Source organism: Anopheles bellator, chromosome 1 (assembly GCF_943735745.2).
Source record: "Anopheles bellator chromosome 1, idAnoBellAS_SP24_06.2, whole genome shotgun sequence".
NCBI classification, from domain to species: Eukaryota; Metazoa; Arthropoda; class Insecta; order Diptera; family Culicidae; genus Anopheles; species Anopheles bellator.
In genome coordinates, this window is record NC_071285.1 from 59,936,627 (window position 1) to 59,962,917 (window position 26,291).

The window sequence follows — 26,291 nt, forward strand, 5'->3', positions numbered from 1 at the left end:
GTTCCGTGTGTTCGCAATCGGAGTGAGAAGAAAATTACCTTCTGCCTCACTGCTCCGACAAGACAAAGAAAGTGCGAATATCCGAAAAGAGTGCGCGAATGCGGTGCAGTGCTTCATTACGACGTGCAAGTGCAAAAATCTGCGCGATGAGTGTGCTTATCGTCCGCGTAGGATCGAAATCGCCTTCCAGTTGAGGTACAAACGCTTTGCAGCGCACCCGGGACTCGCCCGAATAATCTTCAAAAGCAAGATGGCTGCCGCAAGGGCTTTTTCAAATGTATCGCTCACAGAATGGCAGAACGCTACTTTCGTACGGTTTAGCGTGCGATGTGGGCAATCTTGATTCGCGTGATTTCCTGTGGTGGAAAAACCTGAAATATTTTTTTGCTTCGTTTTTCTGTCATGATTTGTTGAAAATAAGTGAGTGGTTTGCGAAGCAACCTCGAAACCGGTAAATTTGGTAACCTCCATCACCACGGACGAGATATATTTGAGTTTTAAGGATAGAAAAAAATCCAACGAGTGAGGACACAAACAGGATAGCTACGAACGTACTCTGATGTCATCTGGAGGCGGATAAGCGGATGAAAAGATTCGATTCATTCGAGATCCATTGCTCTCCACGCTTGCTCGGCTTGGTCCAGGGTAGGCTGTTGAAAGGCTATATACCTTGGTTGCAAAAGAGGAAGAAGGAGAAAAAAGAACGTATCGAAGTTGGCGCGATCCGTTGTTTGACAGCTGCCAGTATGCAGTTTGCCGCCTGATTCCATCGCTAGATTTGTTTACAAAAGCACTGAAAGATGCGTTCACGCTGGTGCGACTCTTGGTGCAGTTTACGTTTAGTTTCCACACCTGGATTAACCTGAATGGTGAAAATCTGTTCTAATTTACATTGGCCCTTGCATTGAAGATTCCAACATGATGATAAAATCTACTTTTATGTGTAATGAACGGTTCATGTTTCTGTTTTGGAAGCATTTACTGTTAATAAGATTACATTCGAGGCATTTGTCTGATTGGTAACAATTCCCGTAAATTCGTAACACGCAATATCATTAACACACTGATGGAGTACCGTATCTGTTCCATTTTGTTCTTCCGGTAGATGCGTAAAAAATGAATGAAGCCGATACGGCGGGAGGGCAACGGGGTTGTAACCAAGTCCTTCCTGCTGGGACAGATGCGAAAGTACTCAAGGTCTTAAACACTGGCCAGGTAGGAGAGCACGCTGCGATGGTATATCATGGAAAGGCGTAAATTCCTAAATTATGTCCTTTTGCTTCCAGTTGAGTACTGGTTCTCGCGCTGGCGTCTCACCGATGTCGCGTTCCTTACATGAGAATAAACAGAATCTGGAACACCAGCAGCAACAACAGCAAGCACTGACAGGCTTACGGCAGCAAGAGCAGCAAAAGCTTCAGCAAATGCAGCCCGTCGGAACGCCGTCGTCATCGTCACTGTCCGTTGCATCTAGTAAAAGTTTTCCACAACAGCAACACCAGCAGCAGCAGCAGCAGCCAAGTCAGTCCACATCACATCCACCATCTTCGCTGGGCATTAGTAGTGGCAACAGTAATAGTGTTACAAGCAACGTAAACATCGCGACGAATGTGTTTAGTGTTCAGCAAGAGCCAACCCAGGGTAGCGGCAATAGAGCCTCCTTAACGGCGAGCTGCAGCGACGCTAAAAATGCCACCGTCGTCGGTATCGCGAGTGATGGACGAACAGAAAGTTTGCAGAGTGTTTGTGGAAGCGGTAACAGCAATAGTGATGCTGCTTGTAGTGGTGAAATCACAGATGATGGTGAAGTGCTTGCGGCAGTTGACACCAGAGCAGATTTAAGTGAACTACCAGCGGGAAGTACGTTTCACGCCAGTGGTGACGGTGGCTGTGGTTCCGTCGCAAACTTGTACATAAAAACTGACACCATCTCCCTACCGTCCGTTGGTGTCACTGCCGGTGTTCTAGGGACGGTAGAAGCTGCTGTTGCTGTTGCTGGTAGTGGAAGTAGTGGCGAAAGTGCGTCGGCGACAGATCGCATCGGAGTTTCGGTGCCACAAACCAGTGTTGTTTCTCCAAACGCGAGTCGCAAACGTATCAAACTTGAGGCGGGGGCTGACGTTGAACATGACATCAGTGCGCTGAAGAAGCTTATCCTCGAACAAAAATATATGCGACTAAGGAGTATCAAGGAGAGGTAAGTGATCGCAATCGTATCGCTAGTTACAAGGTTAAATTGCAGTGAAATAATTGTTTTCCCGATCAACAGATACTCTGAACATGTAGCAGAGCTTTTTTTTCTTCAAACTGGCGGAAGTATGATGGAGTATCCTGTATGGAGAAAGAAACCTGCTACACCGGCGTTTACTAACTTTATACGCACGTATAAGTTGGAACCCCTGTCCAGCAATCTGGAAGAGGCCGGCGAAGCGTTGAAACAAGTATGATGGCAGTTAATCATATGAATTTTGTGATTCAGTTTTCTGATGATTTAACAATTCCCTTTTCCTCATGCATCATGCAGCAGTCAACACGAGCAATATCATCCCCTGTTGGTAGTGGTGTAAGTGTGTCAAGTAGCATCAGTCTTTCGAGTGGTCATGGAAACAATAGCAGCAGTACTTTATCGGGAAGTTTACCACAGGGAGCGGAAATAAAAATATCCGGAGTAGGTGTTACTCCGGTGGCAGTGTCCACCACGCTACCTGCAGCCGTTGCACAGCTAAGTCAACAAGGTAAGAAAAATTACACATCAATTTGGATAATCCTATGCGAAATAGCTACACATCTGAAAAGACATAATTTTGTGTTACAAAAGTTTGGTTTTTGTAAGTGGAAAATCAAGTTGAAGTATTCCACGAGAGAAGAATGATGTGTGACTAAAGCTTTCTTTTTCATGATTTTGTTCAATGCAGGTATTTGAATATGATTTTCAAGAGAAATGATTCCGCTTTTTTGCATACCCCTATTCTTCGAAAGTCGAAAGTTTGAAAACAATATCTCTTATTCTCTCTTATTCTCCCTTTTTACAATCAAACACCGGCCCCGTCCTATCACTCACCACATCATCTTCCTTGGCACAACAATATTCTTCCTTCGGTCGTGTTCCCAATTTCGGAGCAGGACATGTACCCGGTAGACCCCAGGGTGGTCGTCATGGGATGGTATTTGGGCAAATAACTGTGTCGTCCGCGTTAGGAAATTCTTCACAGCCTCTGGTGCCAGGTAGCGCACCCATTTTCTTTGACGCTTTACTAGTTGGCTAATCTTTGTTCTATGATTTAACATTCAAATTATTCATTTTTGTTTATTTGGACCTTTTTCAACTAATTATTCCATGCAATGTTATAGCAAATATGATGGTACGGTTCTTTCCCGACCAATGTGCTATTGTTACAAAAAAGAATCATTGAATTGGTGTAAAGCATGGTTTTGTGAGAAACATTGCTTTTATAATTTGATTTTATACAGCGTTTGGAGCAGTTCATTTCAAGCTTTTTTAATGTATTAATATTTTGTACATTTTTCCCAGGCAAGATGTGTAGATATTGTTTTGGCGAGAAAAAACGGTTGCGTTACGCTATTTGCGCATCATTTTGCTGGGTAGTTTTACATTTGCTCCCTTCATATAAAACCGCATGAACCAGGTGTACTATCTTCTTTCACCATTGTTTTCGTTTCGTTCGTTTGTAGTCTTATTACAGTAAAACCGTGATTAATAGTAGCTTTTGCTTCATGATTATTGACGCCTTCTTGGTGGATTTTCTTTTTGTTCTGTAATAATTAAAGTTAACATTGGATGGCGAATTAAACTTCCTTTGCTTTTTGAATGAATGTTGATTTTATTTTGCACTAAGTTGTTTACTTTACCCTTTTCTTGTTTCTCGTTTTCCGGCAATCTGTGCTCTGCATCGTTCGACATCTAGGTGGTACCCCTATTATCCCTGACCCAATAGGAATTGGTGCCATCGGAACTACAGGTACGACGCTCGAAAGGAAAAAGTACGCATTGTCGTCGACCGCAGGTGGAGCTACAATAATCGAACAAGAAACGGTTGGCAGTGCATCTCCGCGTAATTTGCACGCCTCGAACGGTTCACTCATAGGAAACACTCGCTCAGGAACTGTTGGTGTTTCCAGTACGATTGGCAACGATCGAAGTAACAGTGGTACTAGTTGTGCCCGTGTGCAAGGGCTGCTACTGAATAGTGTTCAGCGGCAGAATGGAACGATGGGTTATGGAAACGGTGGTAGTTCAGTTGGCTCCGGAAGCTCTGGTGGCAATAGTAATGGTTCAGACCAGTATACTAACAAAGCAAAACAGGAAGTGTACGTTATGCAACGAGTGCAGGAACTGCAGAAGGAGGGTCTCTGGACGGAGAGACGGTTGCCAAAAGTTCAAGAACCACCACGACCGAAAGCCCACTGGGACTATCTGTTGGAGGAAATGGTTTGGTTGGCGGCCGATTTTGCACAGGAGCGGAAGTGGAAAAAAGCCGCGGCTAAAAAGTGTGCCCGAATGGTGCAGAAGCACTTCCAAGATAAGGCACTGGCAGCGCAACGTGCAGAAAAGGCACAGGAGCTTCAGCTGAAGCGGATAGCTGCATTTGTAGCGAAAGAGATTAAAATGTTCTGGTCCAACGTAGAGAAGCTGGTCGAGTACAAACAGCAGACGAAGCTTGATGAGAAGCGGAAAAAAGCGCTCGATCAGCAGCTCAGTTTCATTGTCGATCAAACAGAGAAATATTCGCAGCAACTGGTTGAAGGGATGAATAAGACGGTTCTTCCCTCGGCGATAACTGCTCCACCGACAGCTGCGAGTAGTAAGGCAGAAAGTTTGAATTCCTCCCGTATATCGTCACCTCTGCCAGGTCGGACGGCGGCAGTCATTGGATCCGATGACGAGTTCTGTCCGGAGGCGGAAAGCTCAGATGATGATGAGGAAACGATAGCAAAAGCTGAAGCCGAAGCGGAAGAAGGAACCAAAGATGAAGTTGCCGCTCTGCAAAAGGAATCGGAGATGGATTTAGATGATTTCTTGCGTGACCTTCCTAAGGGTTATTTGGAGAACCGCGATAAAATAGTTTTGTCCGAGCGGAAAGATTCTTCTGAAGCAGAGGAAGTGCAGCACGGCGACAAGCGTGGTGTTGGCAGCAGGGAAGCGGAGGACGACGCAGATAAGGATTTCAGTGCCGATGAGGACAGCACAGACGATGAAGACACGATTCGGGAGCAGGAGAAGAAGGAAAAGAACGAGGACCATAAACGGGAAATTGACGAGTTGAATGTAAGAATATCATTCATTGAGGTCGAATTGAGGTTTTCCATTCTCACTCATGTTTTCGATTTTTTTTTTATCTCAACACATTACCCGCAGGCCGACAACGAGATGAGCATCGACGAATTGATTGCGAAGTACAAAAATCGCCCTCCACCAGAGCAAGTCATGGATGTCGATTCCGATGACGACGAGGATCCCGATGAGCAGGGTAACGAGGTAAACGATCGTACGCGAAGGAGGCAATCACGGAAACGAACCCCATCGGATTCGACTTTTACGGAGGAAGAGGACGAAGAAGAAGAAGACGACGAGGAAGTTGGTAGTGGCAGTGAGGAAGGACTAACTGGGTCGGATGACGATGAGGAGGTCGAAGAGGAAGAAACGGATATGGAAGACGATCAAGTGGCGATCAAAGAAGATCAACAGGATGTTATCGGTTTGAAGAACCTATTAGACGACGGAACGAGCAGCGCCAAAACTCAGAGTGAAAAGGATGATATGCTGAATGATGCGGCAGCGATCGCTGAGAGCATTCAGCCCAAGGGCAACACTCTATCGTCGACGAGTGTGGTGACACCGATTCCGTTTTTGTTGAAACATTCATTACGAGAGTATCAGCACATTGGCCTTGACTGGCTGGTGACGATGCATGATCGGAAGCTGAACGGTATTTTGGCGGACGAGATGGGTCTGGGGAAGACAATCCAAACGATTTCGCTTTTGGCCCATTTGGCGTGCGTTAAGGGCAATTGGGGACCGCATTTGATCATCGTACCCTCCTCGGTAATGCTAAACTGGGAGATGGAATTCAAAAAGTGGTGTCCCGGATTTAAAATACTCACCTACTACGGCACACCGAAGGAGCGCAAGCTGAAACGCACCGGTTGGACGAAAGTGAACGCGTTCCACGTGTGCATTACGTCTTATAAGCTGGTGATTCAGGATCATCAAAGTTTCCGACGGAAGAAATGGAAGTACCTCATACTGGACGAAGCGCAAAACATCAAAAACTTCAAATCTCAGCGCTGGCAGCTGTTGTTGAACTTCCAGACGGAACAGTGAGTATGCAAAAGCAATGAGCATGATTATGATAGTTTTGGATTTTGTGGCTTGTTAATGATGACAACCTAACACCATATTGTGAACTGATTGGAACAGGTATTCTGTTTTAGAGCACCTGATCCATTAGTCGGATGACAGTAGGAGGCATTTGTCTGATACTTACATTCCAGGGAAGGGATTCCTCATTTCGGAACTTAGCATCTCTACTCGTGTACTGATGAGCGCACTCATCCCACTTCAATCATTTCACATACTTATCTCAATAAGAAACTTGCTAAGTTAATGGCAAAATCCCTTCCCAGAATCTATTATGTGCACGCGAGCACTACACTGTAAATGAATGCAGAGTTCTACCGCATATCAATGGGAAAGGCCTTATACAATGTAGTTTTTGTACGTTGCGCTTTGTTTCTAGACGATTGCTGCTGACCGGAACACCTCTGCAGAACAATCTTATGGAGCTATGGTCATTGATGCACTTCCTGATGCCACACGTCTTTCAGTCGCACCGCGAGTTCAAGGAGTGGTTTTCGAACCCGATGACGGGCATGATTGAAGGCAACTCTGAATACAATGACACGATCATTAAGCGCCTTCACAAGGTCTGTACTCTGTACGTAATGTAATATTATGATTATTTTCCGCATCGTTTTCTGCGCCATCATCTTATCGTCGGTTTGTTTCATTCTCTTGTTTCGTCACTCTTCGTTCTGCTAAATTTTTCATTGTACACATTTTGTTTGCTTTCGTTTTCTTTTGACGCCAAATCGGGGAGAAAATCTGAAATGATGTTTGTTCTGTTGTAACAATGGTCGTCCTGGTCAATAATTTCGTTTTCTGTTATTTTGTGGTTCGTTATATTTTGTATTTAAATTTCTCACATTTCTGCATACGTTTTGTGGTGGTGAATAATCATAATGTTATAAGGTACTTTGACTTCTTCGTCCACTCGGCAGAGGACTTAATGGCTTCTTTTTGGGCATTCTTTAATTTCTCTAGGTGCTAAGACCGTTCTTACTCCGTCGATTGAAATCCGAAGTTGAGAAGCAAATGCCCAAGAAGTATGAACACGTGGTAATGTGCAGGCTATCGAAGCGCCAACGATTTCTCTACGACGATTTTATGAGTCGGGCAAAGTATGTTTACTTTCTTAAATTATGCAAAAATAAAACCCATGAACCGACCTTTTTTTGTCTCAGGACAAGGGAAACGCTTGCTTCCGGAAACTTGCTAAGCGTTATCAACGTGCTGATGCAACTGCGTAAGGTGTGCAATCATCCAAACATGTTTGAGGAGCGTCCTACGATATCACCATTTCGGATGGAGGGAATTAGCTTCAAAACGGCCTCGCTTGTGTACAATATGCTCAACTACGATCCGTTCACTGTGAGTCTTAAAATGCCACGTAACAACTATACATTCGTTTGAAATCAACTTTGTTTCGTATCTTTGTTTACTTTCCGATAGCAAATTGATCTGTCTTCCGTAAATTTAGTTTTAATACAACTGGAACTCTTGCTGTCCGCTTACGTAGCACATCGTTCTCAGCGGCTTTGTATGCCCCGGCGTCTGATCGAAGAGATCGACTCCACACCCATGCCTCCGCCGCGATGTCCGACCGGAAAACTGCGTTTACATGTTCGCATACCGCACCAATGGGTGCAGGAATCAATCAGTGGCGGTCCGCGAAGTACGGGCGTACGAGTAGGCACTAGCCCGGCAATGAAGACTGATGGGACGATATTTGTTCCGCTTGTAAATGCATCATCGGCGTTAGATAAAAAATCCTCCCTTCTCGCCAGCGGCTTCGATGAAGCGCGATGGAGACGTTCTTCAACGGTACTGGGGACAGCACTAGTGGCGGACTCTAGCACCGGAAACAATAATAGCAGGAGTGTTTCACCCAGCGTTATCTTGCGAAAGCGTTGTGATATTGGTACCAGTAGTGTGTTGCCCACAAATGCCGTATCTCAGCAGCACCACAGTAAACTGAGCAGCGGGCAGGTTTTACATTTCATTCCTCAGGCGGCTACGATCGCTTCCACGTCTTCTACTTCCTCCTACGTCATAACCGGGCGTGTGCCGGTTGGGACAGCTGGCGTCAGCAATCGACAGTTCGGCACGGTACAGCGTACTTTCACACCAGCAGCTGCTGGTTTGGTGCAACGCCTAGTGACAAATCAGCAGTCGACGCCGACGCCAGCAACAGCATCCCGATTAGTGCAAAATGTTGGCCAACAGACACAGATTTCGTCCACTCTAGCGGCGACAATCATGCAGCAGTTGAAGCATCATTCGTATTCCTCGAAATCATCTCCCGCATCCAGCAATAGTGGTGGTGTGATGAGTGCTGCAGACAGTAGTGTTGGGGACGAATCAGAAGAACACCGAAGAGCTCGAGACCGAACAGAATTTTACCTTGCGCGCATCGAAATATCGCGAAAAGAGCGACGAAGCCAAATACTGGAACTGCTTGGAGGAATCAACACGAAACGATGTGATGCGGTACCGATCTATGGAGAGGATTTGCGGGAATCCCTCTGTGCACTGTTTGCAGAAGAGTTCCACACCCGGTCAGAGCTTATACCTTTCGGAGTGGCTGGAGCGTACTACATTCGTAAAGCGATGGCGTTGCGAACTTCTGTCAACGCAACGCAGCCTAACGATCCTTCCGCCTCCCAATGGACCTTGTCAGCCACTATCAAGACGATCGAACAACGAGCTCAAGGGCTACGCTCTACTATTTCAAACTTTGTCATTTTTGTACCTGCCGTATGCGCGCCTGCACCGTGTTTACTCGTTTCTCATCCCCATCCTTCACGGTTGAACGGCGAAAAGCAGTGGGAAGCTGCAATATCGGAAAAAATTCAACCCGCCATGGAACTACTGCATCCAATCATATCGGCCATGAGTACACAGGTTAGTAGGGGCAAGTGCGTAAATCTGCACGGAATTGCTCCCAAAATCGATCGTCTTGAAGAGTGCCTTTTAATACGATTTTTGCAATGGAGCAAAAACAATACGGCGCGGGCTGAACTTTTTACGAATCTTCTACTAGTTTTCCAAATAGAAGCAAATTTCGCTCTTCGCTACATTGAGTTTTGCATCATTTTCGGTGTGAAAGTTTGCGTGCAGTTTTTCTCATGGATGCAACCTATTTCTTAGACGATTACTTCTTATTTCCGTTTTTACAGTTCCCTGATCCACGCTTGATTCAATATGACTGTGGCAAGTTGCAAACCTTAGATCGGTTGCTGAAAAAGTTAAAATCAGAAAACCATCGCGTCCTCATATTCACCCAGATGACCCGCATGCTAGATGTGCTGGAGGCGTTCCTAAACTTCCACGGTCACATTTATTTGCGGTTAGACGGTACGACCAAGGTTGAGCAGCGACAAGTGCTAATGGAGCGCTTCAATAACGACAAGCGCATGTTTGCGTTTATTCTATCCACCCGTTCCGGTGGCGTCGGTATCAATCTGACCGGTGCCGATACTGTGATATTCTATGATTCTGACTGGAACCCCACCATGGATGCTCAAGCGCAGGATCGCTGCCATCGAATTGGCCAAACACGTGACGTGCACATTTATCGCCTCGTGAGCGAAAAGACGATCGAAGAAAACATCCTCAAAAAGGCAAACCAGAAGCGCATCCTTGGCGATTTGGCCATAGAAGGTGGTAACTTTACAACAGCGTACTTCAAGAGCTCAACTACCGTGCAGGACCTTTTTGCGGTTGATACCGCCGAAGACGATGCGTCGACCCGGTTGGCAGAGGTGCTGGATCGCGATCGTGAACGCAAAGAGCGCTTGAATGCGACTTCTGTGACAGCTGCAGCTGGATCGTCTTCCGCAACAGCCGTGGGTACGCCCGAAGCTATGGACAACAGCAAGTCAGCAATTAATGTTTTCGAGTGTGCGCTGGCCGCAGCCGAAGACGACCAAGATGTGCAGGCGGCCAAGTTTGCTAAGGCGGAAGCTTCCGCCGATTTGGATGAGTTTGATGAGAACATTCCAATCGATGAAGAGAAAATGGTTGTGGGTGGCGAGGGCGTCAAAGAGCCAGAGTTGAGTAAAGCTGAAAAAGAGGTGCAGAATCTTATTAAACAGGTATGTACTATTTAGAGGATTTTTCTTCTTTTCTTCCTTTTACCAGCTGCTGCAACTTATTTCATGTTTAGAAGAGTTGGACTTTGCCATTGGTACCAATTCGACGTTGCTAGTTGGGAAACTGTATATACACCGAAGATCCAGACCGCGCTCGAATCAACCCTGCACGTGTGGGCGAGTGCTATCAAGATTTTCGTACAAAGCTTCTTTACTCGAATTATGATCCATAGTACCGGAAGATAGGGACTAAGAACATTAGCCACTACCAGAAAGTGATATCCGGTCGCCTTTACTCATATAGCTTGTTTCATTTTGTTTTCCTAGCTAAGTCCAATTGAGCGATACGCAATGCGCTTCGTTGAGGACACGGAAGGTACCTGGACTGCGGTGCAGTTGAAAGCGATGGAACAGGAGTTTGAGCAGAAGAAGCGTGACTGGGAAGCAAATCAATTGGCGGAGCAGAGGCGTAATGAAGAAGCTGCACGGCAGCGCGAAGCTGAAGAGCATGCCGACCTGCTGACCTTCTCCCGCGAGGATGCCAAAAATCAGGTTAATAAAACTCATCCTACTAATAGGGGCAGTAGGAGGGCTGGTAGAGGTAGAGGGTTACGCAGGTTGCAAAAGCGTGACACAACGAACAGGATAACGAACACGACAAATACGACTGGGGCTGTACTTTCCGGACCAAGACTAGTGAAAAGGATGACGGATGAACATAGGGACAAAATGAGGACGAAGCGGTCTGCTGCCCGCGACACAGCAACGACTATGACAACAGCCAACGCTGACGCAAATGGGTGTACTACTCGTGTAGCTAAACGTCGAGCTCAGTTATCTGTTGACTACAATTCAAGAGATGCAAGTGTTCGGCGACGATTCGACGGATTGGTGAAAGGTAGAGGTACCAAAAACGCTGATGATGGCAACATGAACAAACGGCAATCGTTGGAAAATGACAGAAAAACTGGAAAATTTAATGTTTTGAAGTCGAGTGACGAAGGGCAAGCCAAACGTCTCCGTAGTAGCCGTTTGGTTGCGTTTGGGAGAGGAGCATCTTCACAGGGGAAGCGAACTAGGCTGTCTAACGCAGTTTTGAAGGAAGATAACGAAGAGTCTCTAGAGGACTCAGATAACGATGAAGACTTTACTGGCATTATAACACAGCCCGACGGTTTCGACGATGATGCTGGTGATGGTTTTATAGAAGAGAACCAAGAAAGTCCCAAGAATCAGGAGGATCAGCCGGATTCAATACTAACAGATGAAGTAATTAACGAAGGTGCTGGAAGTGTGAAGAAGCGAATACAAAGTGTTAAAAGTATGTCGCCCCGTAGCAACAAAACTGGAAATGCATCAAACGTGGAGATTGCGGCCACGAAAACGATCACCTCAAAACCAAGAAGACCTCCGGTGGGCGTGAAAATTGTTCTAACGTCGCAACCTAATAAAAGTAATCACATCATCAAACAGCCGACGGTCACTCTATCGAACGCCCATTCGAACCGAGCAAAGATCTTGCGTCGAAGCCCCGCGAGACCAAAGCTTAATTGTTCTGATGCGATAGGAGGTGCGTCAATCCATTTCGATGCTCAGCCAGCGAATGAGCGAGGGGCAATTGATGCGGCCAGCACTAAGATAGCCGATGAGTTTGATAGTGAATGTAGCTTGGACGTAATGATCGATTCCAACGATGCCCCGGATTCGGATTCGAATCAAATGAATGCATATTACAACAACTCAAATGTACCGCAGGACGATGAAGAGGCTACTAGCGGTGAAACCCCTGACGTGGGGCAGCAATCGCAGCCAAGCATACGACCAACATCACGAGCAGGACGTTCGAGAGATGGTCGGAGCAAAACGCCGGTTGCTGCTGCTGCTGTGCTGGGGAATGCTACGATTGAACAAGACGCAGGAGATGAAGATGAACATACGTGTACACCGCGTACAACTCGTTCGCGCGGAACGGTCAAAATTAACCTTTGGACGCTGGATGATAGTCCAATGTTGCCGGTATATAAGAGAATTCGATCCAAAACTCCACTGCAGCAACCAGTAGTGTGTGTTGATCGCAAAAGTGGTTGCATCAGGGAGGCAGGCGAAGAGAAGGACCATTTTCCGACTAGAGAAGATGATGCATCAATTGTATCGCACAGCGAACAAAACCCACCAAAGGCTGCTAAGATTGCTGGTTGTGAAAAGAACCACACCGAAGATAACAAGAGTGGCACAAATGAACCGTTAGTAATGGTTGCCAAAGGTCAGCGGTTGAAAGATGTCGCCCTTTCGCAATCGGCGTTTGCAATAAGGGAGCTCAAAATCGTAGTTAGTGACGTGAAGCAAAAAGCAACAACGATGGCACTTGTTGGCGATGGCTTCCGGACACCAACGCCTACTCCACCGAAGCTACGAAGATTTAGACGATTATCCCAGGTTGGATCAGCTCCTTCGCCTAGCTCACCAACGGGCACCTCTCGCACATTAGATTCATGGTTGGAAAAGGGAACAAAAGCAGTAGCTGTGCAAGAATGCGATCGATCTTTCGTGAGCAACAACGATCGGGGCGATCATGATTCTACGATGGAAAACCATCATTTTTCCGATGTTGCTACGAGCACCATTGTTCAAGCAGGAAGAGAATCTAATCATGTTGTAACCATGGCAAGAACGGTGCCGCGTTCGGGTTCGGAATTGTCGGAATATGGCACCTTAGTAGCAAAGTGCAGTTTGCCACAATCGACGGTCACTTCAGGTAGTGACACTTCCACAGTCATTACCGAAAATGGTGAAAACTGATGGAGGACTGTGTGTCGCTCCTGCATTTGAATTTCACATTGTCGCGACTGACACATTGACGCAGAGTATGAGTTGAGTCATATTTTAACGGAAAGCCCTGCATCTGAAACGTGAAACGCTTCTGAAGCGAACATAGCAAGATGGTTGTTTTTTCGGACCTGCTCGACAGAACAAGATCATAGGCCGATATTGTAAATAGTTTTTTAAGCTTTTGTTTTAAATTTTTACAAACACCACTTCGATTTTGTTTTTGTCTGTTTCCGTCTTTGATTTACACATCCCAAAAGTTAACTTTGCCGAACTATAGACCCGTTGTTTGTTTTACTCATCGACATAGGCATACAACTCTAACGAATGTAGGCCAACATTCTATTCTAAACCGCAACATGCTGTTCATGCTCCAGTTATATCTCGGTTAGGTGAAAGTTCACCCATAACTAGCGCCTTGCCCCAGGCTCAAACGCTCTCTTTGTCACTCTCAGCGTAAACTGGGTGTACGGTTTCTTCTTGTGATAGTGTTTATTTGTAAATTATAAACGAATATTTATTTCCATCATTACATTTATTCTCGTCCGCCTCACATGAACCCGTTCTAGTTGCTATTAATCATGCGTTTGTTTTCTCTGCCCTCGGGGTACGAAAAGTTCGCTGATTTCGCATAAAAGTTGAAGGAATTCGACTAATTTCAATACGATATGCATCAATTGTGTTGATTTAAAACATGTCTACCTTCGCCAGTTTTAAGCGCTTTGCGGCTTGTGGCGAAAAATATAAAATTTTCGGTTATTGTACATAAATGAGCTGGATTTATTGACGAGATCTGCCTGGGAGATTTGTTTTGCCAGACCTTCTCTCCAATAGTGTGGTGCCTTTAGCTGTTATTACGAAACAGACAGAATGTCCCACTAAGTTTTTGGTAATTGTTTGACGTAATCCTTCCAATCAAATGTGTTCTCCATTCCTTTAAATTATTCGAAGCATTTCTTGAAAACAGTCTAAGGTTGATCGTCATCCAATTTCAAGCTTTTTTACGAACAAGAAATATTTTATTTCAGTGACATTTACAACTTAGATTTGGAACAGACTAACGGAAACATTGACAAAACTGTTATGAGAAGCTAACATTTGTGTATAGAGTGAATGATGTGTACTTTCGATTAATTCACTTTGCATAGAGGACTCTCTAAAGAAAAGCACTAAAGCCCGACTGTTGTAATATCATGAAAGTAATTATAAATATTCTAATTAAATGAGAATAGAAGGATCGAACTTGGAACATACATAACGGGGAAAATCAGATTAGGGAAATAAAACGCTCGGCGCAGCTGCTCACACTGTGCTGTTGTATGAAAAAATAATAGAATGATGTAAATCAAGAAATTAAAACAAAATGAAAGCCAGGAAAAGTAACAAAAGTGGAGAGCTCGTGCATATATACGATGAAAGCGTAACATAAATGCGGAAAAATAGAAACCGCCAGTTTGCGAGAAAAAATTAATAGAATAAAAAATTGTCCTTGCTGAGTAATTGCTGAGTTGATGAATCATTCAAGTACCTTGAAACTTTATGCGGAAATGGTTGTTACCGGATGAAAATTGTTTGCGAAACTTGTTGGTGTCACGAAAAAGATCATTCATTTCCTTAACACCGTCGAATCGAATGACTTTTCGATAGCAAACCGCAGATTGCACAATTTTTGATATACCATGGCGTGAGGAGAGTTTGTCGGAAAGAAAGATTGAAACATGAACGATGCAACAATGAAATGACGGTGGTGGTATCAATATCCTAATATCTAGAGCAACAAAATGCGAAAAGAAAAAATGTAGTCAATGTGCAGTAAGCAAAGAGCAGAGAATGAGCGAGAGAGAAAAATCACCCAATAGAGACAAAGATGAAAAGAACAAAAATCCTAAAAGTACTTGCTGTTTATTGTGCGTTCCGATTGAACTGCTACGCAGAATTGACCCAGTAGATTAAGGATTGATAGAACTGATAGGATTTGGCTATTTGTTTTCACAAAATTTGATAAAACCCAGTTTTTTTATGGCACCAAAAATAAGTCGCATGAAAGCGTATACGGATATCCCACTGGTATTGATAATTAGAAATGGAGTTTCAATGCTTCAATGGAACATGAAGCTTTATCTCAAATTAAACGTTGGGTCAACGAACGAAGGCAGCAGCACAATCACGAAACAAGTAACAGCTTTCGAACGTACCAAAAGTAAGCAAAACGCTATTCAGACAACTCAACAAACAGCAAGGGGATAATTTATTTTGTTAATTTTTTCTTGTAATTTTCTGATGCATTCGAATGATGGATTACGAATAATGTGTGAAAACAAACAAACAAACAAATTGATAGTTTTTTCGAACAGATGGCGAGAGGATCGCAGTAAAGTCAAACACGGAGAGCTCGTAAAAATACTTGCGAAACATGAAGTGGTGAAATTAAAAAAAATCAGACCATCGTTTAATGTAACTTTGTGGCAAAGAAATATTCAAAAACAAATCATACACTATTAATAGTGTAGTATCAAAGATGAAAGTAGTGCGCGGTTCGTGCTTACAAAAGAAATGTTCGAAGGCATCAGAAAATAGGAAAAGAATTGGCGCGCATTGGCGAAAGAAACAAAATTAACAAAATCGATTATAGGGATTATCCGTTCGCTCTTTTCATGTTCTCTCTCTCTCTATCTCTCTCTCTTCCTCTCTCTGCTTCTGCCCTTTTCGTTCACTCGGTGTATCGCGGAAATGCTCTAGATATGGATATCGGATAGTACGATGGAGAAAATGCCGGTGAGTACGAGAAGAATTTGCACATGCAGAAGCGGTTTGCACTTAGAAACAAGCTTCCGGCATCAGAATCTTGTAATCACAAACGAATAGGAATCATTGTTCTTGATCTTTGTAGTGCGTCCCCCCCCCTTATTTTGATTCCGATGCTTGTTTCTCGTGTGACGCAAAATCACAATTTTTCAATATTAATGTCCGTGATGATCAATTCCATAGATGTGGTGTCCGCCGACACCTCCGCAAGATGACAACGATCTGTATGTGGACTATTCGCTTTCGTTCCTGTACGACACGACTAATCTTATACCGGAAACCGAACTTCCTACGGTTTACGTGAAGAAGGCGGACAAGCGTAGCCGTTCGGAGGCCGGTTTCTACCCGGATGGGCGTCGCCCGGCAAAGGTTCGTCGTGAGGACACTTACTACGCTCCTCGCTCCCTCTTCGACCGGCCCACGGCACAGATTGCGAAGATCCGCAAGGAATACAAGCTGCAGCGCTACAAAGGCATCATCAACCCTTTTCCACCGATGCCGGCGCAAAAACCGAGCACGGTACCGATGAAAACCAAAACCGAATCTGAGGGTGTCCCTGAATGGATGGTGTACGAAGATATGGCAATACTGAACGTTGTGCAGAACTTGCAAGGATTGCCGCTGAATTTGATGCTTATCTCTCCAGGCCATACGGCAAACTGGGATTTGGTTTCGGACATTGTGAACCAAACGTCGCGAACTTACCGCCTGCCGAAGCAGTGCCGTAATCGCTACGAAAATGTCATTCTGCCGCGTGAAGAGGGCAAACTGATCGAAAGCCCTAAAAAGCCTAAGAAGAACAAAAACCCCCTCAAGCAGCCGTCGTCGGGGTCGTCACCACCACACCCATCGTCCCCGCCGAAGCAGATCCGCTCAATGCGCACGGCACTGCTATATACGAGTGATGCTAACACCTCCTTCATCAAGTTGATGCGCCAGAAGTTCGATAATATTCGAGCGGCGTATGGGAAACGGACACTGCAGGTGAAGCATCCGCTCTCGAGCGGCATGCCAACGTCGTCGATGAAGAACATCAAACACGCTCAGGTGTTGGCGAAGCACGGCGTGTCTGACTATGATACGCCTCTGACACCGGGAGAGATAGCTAAGAATCGCGCGGAACGTTTTTCGAAGGAGAAACTCAAACAAACTGCCGCCCAGGAGCAAGGCGCCCAACAGCAACAGGGACAACAACCAGCGACAGTGCAAGGTACGACGCAAAAAATTCATATTGTGGCGGTTGCGCCGCAGACGCCAACAACGGCATCAGTTGTTGCTACCAGTAACATACAACAGCCGCAATTGACTACGGCTGCTGGCGTGCAAACATTAGCGGTGGCTCAGCAACAACAGCAACCGCCGCAGCAGCAGCAGCAGCTCCAGTTACAGCAAGGACCAAGTGGCCAACAAATTGTTCAGCTATACACACCGAACTCTGGACAGTCCTTGGCGGCGACGCTCGTCAATGCCGCCATGGTATCGTCGCAGGTGTCGCAGCCGTCAGTGATGTCCCCTATGCAACCACAGCACCTGTTGCAACAACAGCTGCAGCTGCAGGCGCATCCCATCGCGCAGCAACAACAGCAGCAACAGGCTACGATTGTCGTCTGTGGAGTACCCACGAATGCAACGTCAACCGTTGCTACGATTGTGCAGGCTTCTCCCCTGCAGGCGGCCCGTGTTACTAGCGCCACTGGTAACCAGCCGCAGGTTGTTAATATTTGCTCCAGCAACGGCCAGCAGCAGATCGTAAAAGCGATCGTGGCTAGTCCAGCCACACAGAATCTCCTCTCTCAGCAGCTAGCGCAGGCTGCTCAGCAGCAGCAAAGCAACAACAATGGTTCACAGCAACAACAGACGCAACCATCACAGCAACAACACCAGGTATCGGTTGTACTGACGACACCCGTTTCGACACTATCCGCGACGAACTCGGTCCAGCTGCAATCGCAGCCTCAGATTGTTTCGATACACCAACCGGTGTCGGCTCAGCAGCAGCTCCTACCGACTAGCTCCACGGTCACACAGGCTTCATCCACCTCTCTAGTGCAAACGCTGTCCAGCCAGTCGATTCCGCAGGTCGTTTCCGTTGCGCAACTCGCGTCGGTTGGGTCAGCCATGACGACGGGAAGCAGTGCCGCCACCATTCAGCCCTCGCAGGTCACTACGCTTACGACGTCAGCGTTGCGAGCCCAACGGATCGTAGCACCGCCGGGCACACTGCAGGAGGTGGTTCTTCACCAGCGGACCGGCTCCCAGAGCCCGACCGTCGTCAGTGTGAGTAGTTTGGGCGGTGGCTTAACGCCAGCTCAGCTGCAGACTACTCAGCTCCGTCTTTCGATGGCTGGTGCCCAGCAGATGTCCGGTGTGGTCGGCAAGTCGATTGTCGGAACAGTGACGAGTGCGGGTAAACCGGTGAACACGTCACAGATTCAGTTCTACCGACAGCAACCGGTTCGCCAGCAGCTGAAGGTGCTGCACCCGGGGACGGCGACGACACCGAGTGGAGCGGGTACAACGACAACAGTTCTACAGTCTGCCGGCCAACCGACCCTCGTCAGTCCGGCTATCATTCAGGGCAACATAATTCAGACAGGAACGGTCGGTGGCCAGACGGTTCAGGTGCAACAAGCAACCGTCGGCACGGGTGCAGTTACAACGGGCCAGAAAGTGGCCGTAACGGGAGGGGCCGCCGTAACGCAGGTGGTATCAACCACAGGAGTTAGCGGCACTGTGACACAGCCAACCACGGTGGCCAATGTATCCTCTGCCGCTGGCAACACCATTGCCACGGTGCAGGTGCAGGGACAATCGCGAATGCAGTATATTAAGCAAATGGCCACCAAGCACATGATAACGCGGCCGGTGACGGAGAATGAAATGCAGCTGATGGTAAAACGACAGATTATCGGCCAACAGCACAAACAGCAACTTATCCCACAAACCCAAACGATCTTTGCCCCGGCCAATTTGCAAATGCAGCAAGCGGGAACGTCCGGGCAACAGATTGCGACGTTGGTGAAAACATCCAGTGGCACGGTTGGAACCACCGGAATGACGCTGTCGCAGGTGAAAGCAGGACAGCTCAAGACGATCGGTAATCAGAATCAGGTTCGCCAGTTGCACTTGCAGCAGCAAATACTGGCGCAGCAACGCAAGGCGGGCGGGAAACTCACACAGATCACGCAGGTGGCAGGCAAGGCAGGCCAGCCGACTCAGCTGTTCGTGCAGGGTCCGAAGAACCTTCCAGCGGGCACGGTGACCGTGCAGCAGATTCAGCAGGTCATACGGCACGCACAGCCCGGGACCCTGGCCAGCGGTGGACAGATTGTTTTGGGAAAAGCAGGTGTTAGCCGCATGATTCCGGTTTCGGTTTCGCAACAGGCCAACCAGCGTCAAACGATTCAGGTACTAACGTGTTCCACGATCAGTATAAAAACGCAAACTTTGCTAACGGACGACTTTTGCGTTCATTTTCTATTCACCGTAGGTTGTTACGGCCACTTCTGCAGCACAGGCGATAGCAGCAGGAAACATTCGAGCGCACGTCCCGGGTCAGAATATTGGCACGATAAAGGTGGCCACTGGTGGTGCGACATCGGCCCAGCAGCAGCAGGTCATCCTGAATGCAATACAAAGTCAACAGGCTCAGCGCTCGAACGCTAGCCCCGTCCGTCTGCAAACCACGTCCAGTGGCTCGTTGGTAGCCGTAACGGTGCAACAACCACCGCAACAGCCGCAGATAATCGGTGCCAGCTTACCCTCATCAAATACACCCAATAGTAGTGCGAACAGTGCCACCAGCAGTGGCGGCAACAATGTAGTGGCCACTACTGCGGTGGAGATTGTGTCTTCTCAGGGAAGTCAGTCCCAGGGTGGCGTGCTTGCAGGTGGGCAACACGTTGTCTCTAGCGCACCGCAAGTCCTGGCACTGCAGCAGCAGACGGCGCAAATCATCACTACCACATCCGCCATGGTGCAGGCAGGAAGCGGCGCCAGTGGAGTATTGGCGACGACAGATAGTGGCAACATGGTAGCCGGAAGTGGCCCAGCCGCTTCGACGGTTGTCAGCCAGGCAGTCCAGTCGTCCGTGTCGGGATCTGCCTCATCAGCCTCTGCAAGTGCGGCGGTTGCTGTTGCTGGCGGTGCTGGTGGTAGTACAGCATTGTCAACGATGGCTTCACAGCAACCTCAAGCGACGCAACCTACGCCACAGCAGCAGTCGCAGGTAAGTATGATCAAGAAGAAACAATCACCGAACGTTGCAAAGTAAGATAATGATAAGTTTTAAGGATAGAGAGCGTAAGATAGGTTTAGATAGAGTGATTGCGCGCGACCATGTATTGTATGTGTGCGATGAACAGCAGAAACACTGAAGCATACCCGTTCCGGAGAGCCGTGTCCTGTCGTGTGTGGATGAACGACGTTCGCTTTACTATAAAGGAATTAAGATTAAAAATGTGGTGTCTTGGCACATGGTGGATGGGAGTGTTGGAAATGTATTTCGCGTAGTTTTTTAACGAGATTCCCATGATGATGGTGTTAATTAACACGATGATATGGAATTTTCTTCATTTTGCATTAACCGGACAATCCTCCTACGTGTATCATTCAAATACATCTTTCAGGGATCAAATTCCCCCGTTGATAAGAGTAGTCGGTAACGTTCGTTTATATCACGCAGCTGGGCTGGGTTCGATTCCCGGGTTAGATTCATCGTATCCAGCATGAATTAGGAATCTAATAATAGAGGCTGTTACATAGAAATCTGGACAGTAAATGGCAGAAGAGTGTCAATACTATTTTACTTTTTTGATTTTCCGGCTCCACAACACTTGTATGTATAATGTTTTACTTAAATTTGAGTAAGAAACAGCTATTTATCTTTTTGTTTAGCTTTGTGTTTCTCTCAAGCTATTGTATAAATAGAAAAGCGAAGTAAATATTATCGAATCTTTTCGGATAGTTAACGAGTAAGACAGAGTAAGACAGAGAATTCGCTCCAGGAAGGATCTCAATTAGTGCGAAGAGAGAGATGGCAAGAATTAGTCAATGGCCAACAGCAAAAGGCAAAAAGTAAATGTCATAAGATAATTCTGGATATTAAAAAAGAAATATTTCCAGAGAACACACCCTAATGAGAGACCTCTAGTAGTACAGACACGCGTGTTGAAACAGCCAGAGGTCGGAAATATCTTTGACGCCATGTTCGCTTTTTCAATTCAACATCACGGTTTCGTTTTGTTTCTTTATTTTTTTGACTAGGCGAGGTGAGTAACACAAAAGTATGGAACTGTGTGATACATACGGCCTTCGAGAGGGCCTGCTCATCTTACCTTGACTCACCTTGATTCTCCATTCTTCTATTTCTGGGACAATTTCTTTCAGGACATGTATGTGTAGTATTATTAGGATCATGAACGAGGAACATAAACTCACACGGCAGAGGCACATTATTCGTGGACAGTGGGGTTCATTGTGTACACATAACATAAAATGGAAAATAAAGAGAAAACTCGAAATTTCGCCAGTTGTGCGTTTTGTGAGATTTTTAAAGCGGTAAGTCGGACACGTTTTCGTAGTTCACCCACTCACTGACGGGGTTAGTGCCGTGTGAAGTAAGTTGCTTCGTTGTCTCGAGGTCGCCCGTGTCCTTTCGGTCTGCACTTTCGTCCTCGTCCTCATTCGGTGCTTCCGGCAGGGGTTGATCCTCAAAATCGACACTGTTTCGGCCACTGCCACTCACGGATTTCGCCACGCTTGTGACACGACCATTCACACGTTCCAGCAATCGCCGAAGCCATCGCTGTACCAGTTCATGGTGCTGTGCGGCGCGAGCTACATCATGCACAGTTCTTTCCGTTTCCCGATCGGAACAATCGAAAAGGTAGTTCTCGTCCTCCACCGTTCCGTCGTTACTTGTGTTGCGCAGCGGTCCCGTTTGCTCGAGAAATCGTAAAACGGGTAGTAACATCTCTTCGAAGCTTTGTTCGGTGCTGTCGACAACGGTGCTGGTGAGCAGTGATCGAAGATGTTCCGTGTATTTCAGGCCACCCTCGCGCGCAAGTGTCGAGTGTGAGTAGCACAGCCGGAAAAGGTGCAAGACCGCGCCCAGATGTATTTTGGAGCTGCAAAACGAAAAATAAGGATGACATCTCGGGGAGTATAGGTGAACTACGCCACGCCACAAGCGCTTACAGCTTCACCGCTTGACGCATTGTCTTAAGCATCTGGCAAAGTTTGGCCACGTTCGCGTGATTTCGTTTGAGCAACATCAGGACACCGTCCAGGGCGCGCAGCGACCGGTCCTGTAGCTTTACGACGAAACGCCGCTCAAAGAGCCGCATCTGACCGGTGGCAATTTCCAGTTCAGTCTGCAATGTGATATGTGATGCTTAAACGAATCGAAAATCAGTGCCGCACATTCCCGCTACCCTACCTCGAGTTGTTTCAGGTCGATCCGTAAGTCGTGATGTATTCGGACATAGTTCAAAAGTTCGCTCACCGGAGGAATACTGTTTATGGTGACGCGGGATTTCGGAGTTTCCGCCATTTCTGCAACTTCACCAATGGTCGATCCTGAACCGAGTCGGGTTAGAACACACTCCAGGACTGTAGCAAGCAGCGGCAGCTCGTCAGATTGAATGCGGAACCGATTGGTGGTTTTGGCCGCCACGATTGTCATCCGGCGGCCATCGATGAGCGATTGAAGTCCGAGTGCGCTAAGGCTTGCTTCGGCGCAAAGCTCGGGAAACAAAGGTCTCAACCCCGCGCCACCACTACTCGGAGCGGTCAGCGTAATCTTATACAAGGATTCTTTCGACGGTGGACAGCTTTTGACGAAGAGCGCCAAAGGAAGGTAGGCAACCCGTTGAAGAACCCTCGTAATGCTGTGTTTGTTGGTGTACGAGCAGGAGACGGTTACCGTTAGAGATCCCGGCGTGGCCGCTTCGTACGGGTACAGCCACGTCTCGAATCGTTCTGTATTGTTTGGCGTCACGTCACGGAAGAGGAACGACTCCGTTGTGCACTGAACGGACGGATCGACCCCAATGGTCACTTGCAGCATTTCGAGGTTAAGAGCTGCACGAACTGCCACACTTAGTTCACACATCTCCAGCTGACCACCATCCGTCGGAGGAATGTTGGTCGGGTACACAGAAGCGGTGGGACTCCCGATCACAATCTCCATCGTAACGTCCTGTTCCACATTGGCGATGCTGGCATCACTCGGATCGACTCCGACGCGAATTTCGCGCTCCAACCCTAAGAGTTCGCGCTGGCACCGCTCGAGATCGAGCGGTGCCAGATTCAGGGCAGGAACTTTGAAGAGCTGCGGCTCCGAGCCGAGGTACCCGATGAGGAGCGATCCAGTTGGACCAAGGGTCACCAGTGCTCCGGGAAGTCCACGTACGTTGGCCCGCTCAATGGCCACCGGGATCTCTGGGAGCTGAGCAGACCACAGTATCCGGTCGTTTTCGTAGAGCAGGAGCGATCCGCTTTCCGACACTACAGCCGCTATTAACCGGGCATCAGGTTCTGTACGGGGGCCGAGGAGTGAAGAGGATTCAAAAATTGATGCCCTTTTCCTAGCTTTCGCGTCTTACCCCAATACCAGCCGACAACGAATGTGTGGAAACAGATCGGCGAATAGTCGAGCTTCTTGATAAATCGCACCTGGCCAGTGTCGGACACGCACAGCAGATTATTTTCGCCTAGCACAACGATGACCGATTCGGTGCTGCCAACAAGAAGACAAACACGAACCAAAGTAAACCACAGTCCCAGTGTCGACGAGCAACAAACTCTGGAAACTTACTTCGAAATCTGCTGGACGCTCAAATCCAGAGCATATTCGCCGATACACAGGGACCAGATAGGATCGTGCCGCCGCAAGGACTCGATTGTCTCGGAGATGTCCTGGTACCGGTAGCATTCGAGCACCCAACTTGGGGCCACCGTTACGAAGCAGTCAACCCGTGGCAGATAGTGCACAGGCGACAACAGATGCCGGTCGGTGGCCAGAGTGCGCTCGTAGTTGATGCCGTCCTGTTCGAAGAACCGCAACGAACTGTCCAGATGCTGCACACACAGGAACTCGCGTCCTTTAACTCCCCCAAAAGGACCCTGGCACATGGAGAACGCCGGTTTTTCCAACGAGTGCTCATACAGCGGAATTAGCTTCGTATAGTCTCCGTGCTCGGCGATACCATCGACGGTTACGATCTGAAAAATGCACAGCCTCATCGGATGCAGGACGGCCAGTTGCAGCCGGGGATCATTTTTGCTTGCCCTGGAAAAAGACATTTGCTACAGAATCCTGCTCAAACTGCAGAAAAGGAAATGCACTTACGTGGTGAACTTGCCACTCGAAACACCAATCACCGGCAGTGGGAGCATCACCTCCAGGATGACGTCCGAATGCTGGAATGCGTTCTCGAAAGGCCTTTGATGGCTTTGATGCTGCTGGTCGTCCGTGTCCAGGTCTAGATCGGAGGCTCGCTCACCCGATGGCTGATAGATGCACAGCTGACCCGAGTGGCCACCGACCACAATGCTGTCCTTCTCACCCTCCTCCAAGCATAGCCGGGAGCAGTGCAACGAAAAGGAATCATACGATGGTTCCACCGTGGGGCACTGGGTTTTCCACCAATTTCGCAGCTTAAACAGTGACATTTTACGACTACGACTGGTCTAACGCTCCGACGGGTTCCGACGGATAAGCCCCAACTGTTTTGTTGTGGACCGTTCGTTCCGTTGCCATGACGATAGAAATGGCGAACGTTCTCGTGACTTCAAATGTCGGACACCGCCTATCGGAACCGTTTATTGATTAAATGAAGTAAATTGATTTTTGAGTGCATCTTTTAAATGTTCTTCATCAGTGATTCTTCTTGTTATCCGGTAATTACAACCGTTATTTGTTGTCCCTTTTTTGCTTATTTTTGGTCAGAAACGCATCAACTTGAGCTCATTTTCGGTTAAATTGAGCCGAACGAGGAGATTCTGTGTCAATGATGACAATGACTGCAACAGAAATTCATGATGGTGCCCTACCTCCTGGCCAATATCCATCGCTTTCGATCCACAGCGACAGGTGATCCTCCATTTCAGAGAGGAACGTGCGTCATCTCCGGACCATTATCTTTTCGATCCACCGTGGTTAGCGATCCTTTATCCGTGATTCTCCGGATTCTACCAGCCCGTAATATCCAGTAGCTATCCCGCAGGCTTGGATAGTTACGCATAATTGCACTAACTATATAATCGAACTATTTTTTTCAACTGGAATAAGACGTCATTGGCGCACTGAAATGAACGAGGCTGCAAAATATTCACACGTTGACAGGTAATAGATAATACCAGCTGCTTCGGTAGTTAAATGCTCTTCTATTGCGTCACGGACGAGCAAGGACAGATACCGCCCATATCAAATACGCAACCGTCATAAACCACCTACGTAAGGCACATATCGACTGCCGGGTTGAGTGCTCTCCCGGTTTTCCCGGTGGTGATGACATTCAGTTTTTGGAAACCGAAACTAGGAAACTGGTTCGGGTTTGGTTTTCCGTTGAATGATGGTCGCATATTAAGCCGCCAGCCCCGACGGATACATTTTTAAATTATGATACACCCAACACTAACGTGCCGGTTTGGCTCGTGCGGAGCGAGTAGAACCGTTTTCACTCGTTTTGCTCGACCCGATCTGCGGTGCAGGCCAGGCCATGAACGTGAGCCGCGGCTAGAAACGCGACCAACGAGAGGGGAGACGATCAAAAGAGGGCGAGAATGATTTATGCGCTTCGCGACACACTTGTGTTTCACAAATCATGGCGTGCTCAGATCGCCTCGGATGGGGAAAATTCATTTCTGAAATGTACCCGTGTTTTCAATGCCCAAAAAAATCGTTCGAAAAAACAGAGCAACGCGCAGTGTGCCATGGTAACGGTGGTTCTTCTCCACTTTCGCGCGCTGTTTGCGGAACGTGGAGACGATTCTAAGGTGCTTAGCAGCGAGAGCGTTCCAGCAAGTGGATGTTTCGGTGTGATGAAGATATAGTGCCGTTCTTGGGGACTGGGCCACTATTCCCGAGCGAATGCTCTGCAACCGATATGGCAGGCCGTGCGCGCACAGAAGACAGGTTGTAATTATTCTCATAAATAATCAACCCTACCACCGAATACTGAATACTGGTAGACGGGGCACGT

At 47.3% G+C, this 26,291-nt stretch overlaps 2 protein-coding genes across 2 annotated transcripts; one reads left to right on the plus strand and one right to left on the minus strand.

Annotated features, from left to right (window-relative positions):
- Positions 1-1,116: 1,116 nt before the first annotated feature.
- LOC131216036 (helicase domino) lies at positions 1,117-21,553 on the plus strand. Its single transcript, XM_058210433.1, has 17 exons — positions 1,117-1,215; positions 1,287-1,459; positions 1,562-2,197; positions 2,270-2,441; positions 2,525-2,735; positions 3,927-5,287; positions 5,378-6,339; positions 6,759-6,945; positions 7,343-7,479; positions 7,543-7,729; positions 7,811-9,262; positions 9,538-10,455; positions 10,780-11,004; positions 16,018-16,053; positions 16,267-17,496; positions 17,581-19,491; positions 19,574-21,553. The coding sequence occupies exons 1-17, from the start codon at positions 1,117-1,119 to the stop codon at positions 20,354-20,356; spliced, it is 10,680 nt and encodes a 3,559-aa protein (XP_058066416.1). The 3' UTR covers positions 20,357-21,553.
- Positions 21,554-21,634: 81 nt separating this feature from the next.
- Positions 21,635-24,759, minus strand: LOC131205334 (protein PTHB1). The gene is made up of 6 exons (XM_058197398.1): positions 24,437-24,759; positions 23,903-24,376; positions 23,691-23,824; positions 22,523-23,622; positions 22,282-22,457; positions 21,635-22,211 (listed from the first exon to the last, which is right to left on the minus strand). Exons 1-6 carry the CDS (start codon positions 24,757-24,759, stop codon positions 21,635-21,637), a joined length of 2,784 nt encoding a protein of 927 aa, XP_058053381.1.
- Positions 24,760-26,291: the final 1,532 nt, after the last annotated feature.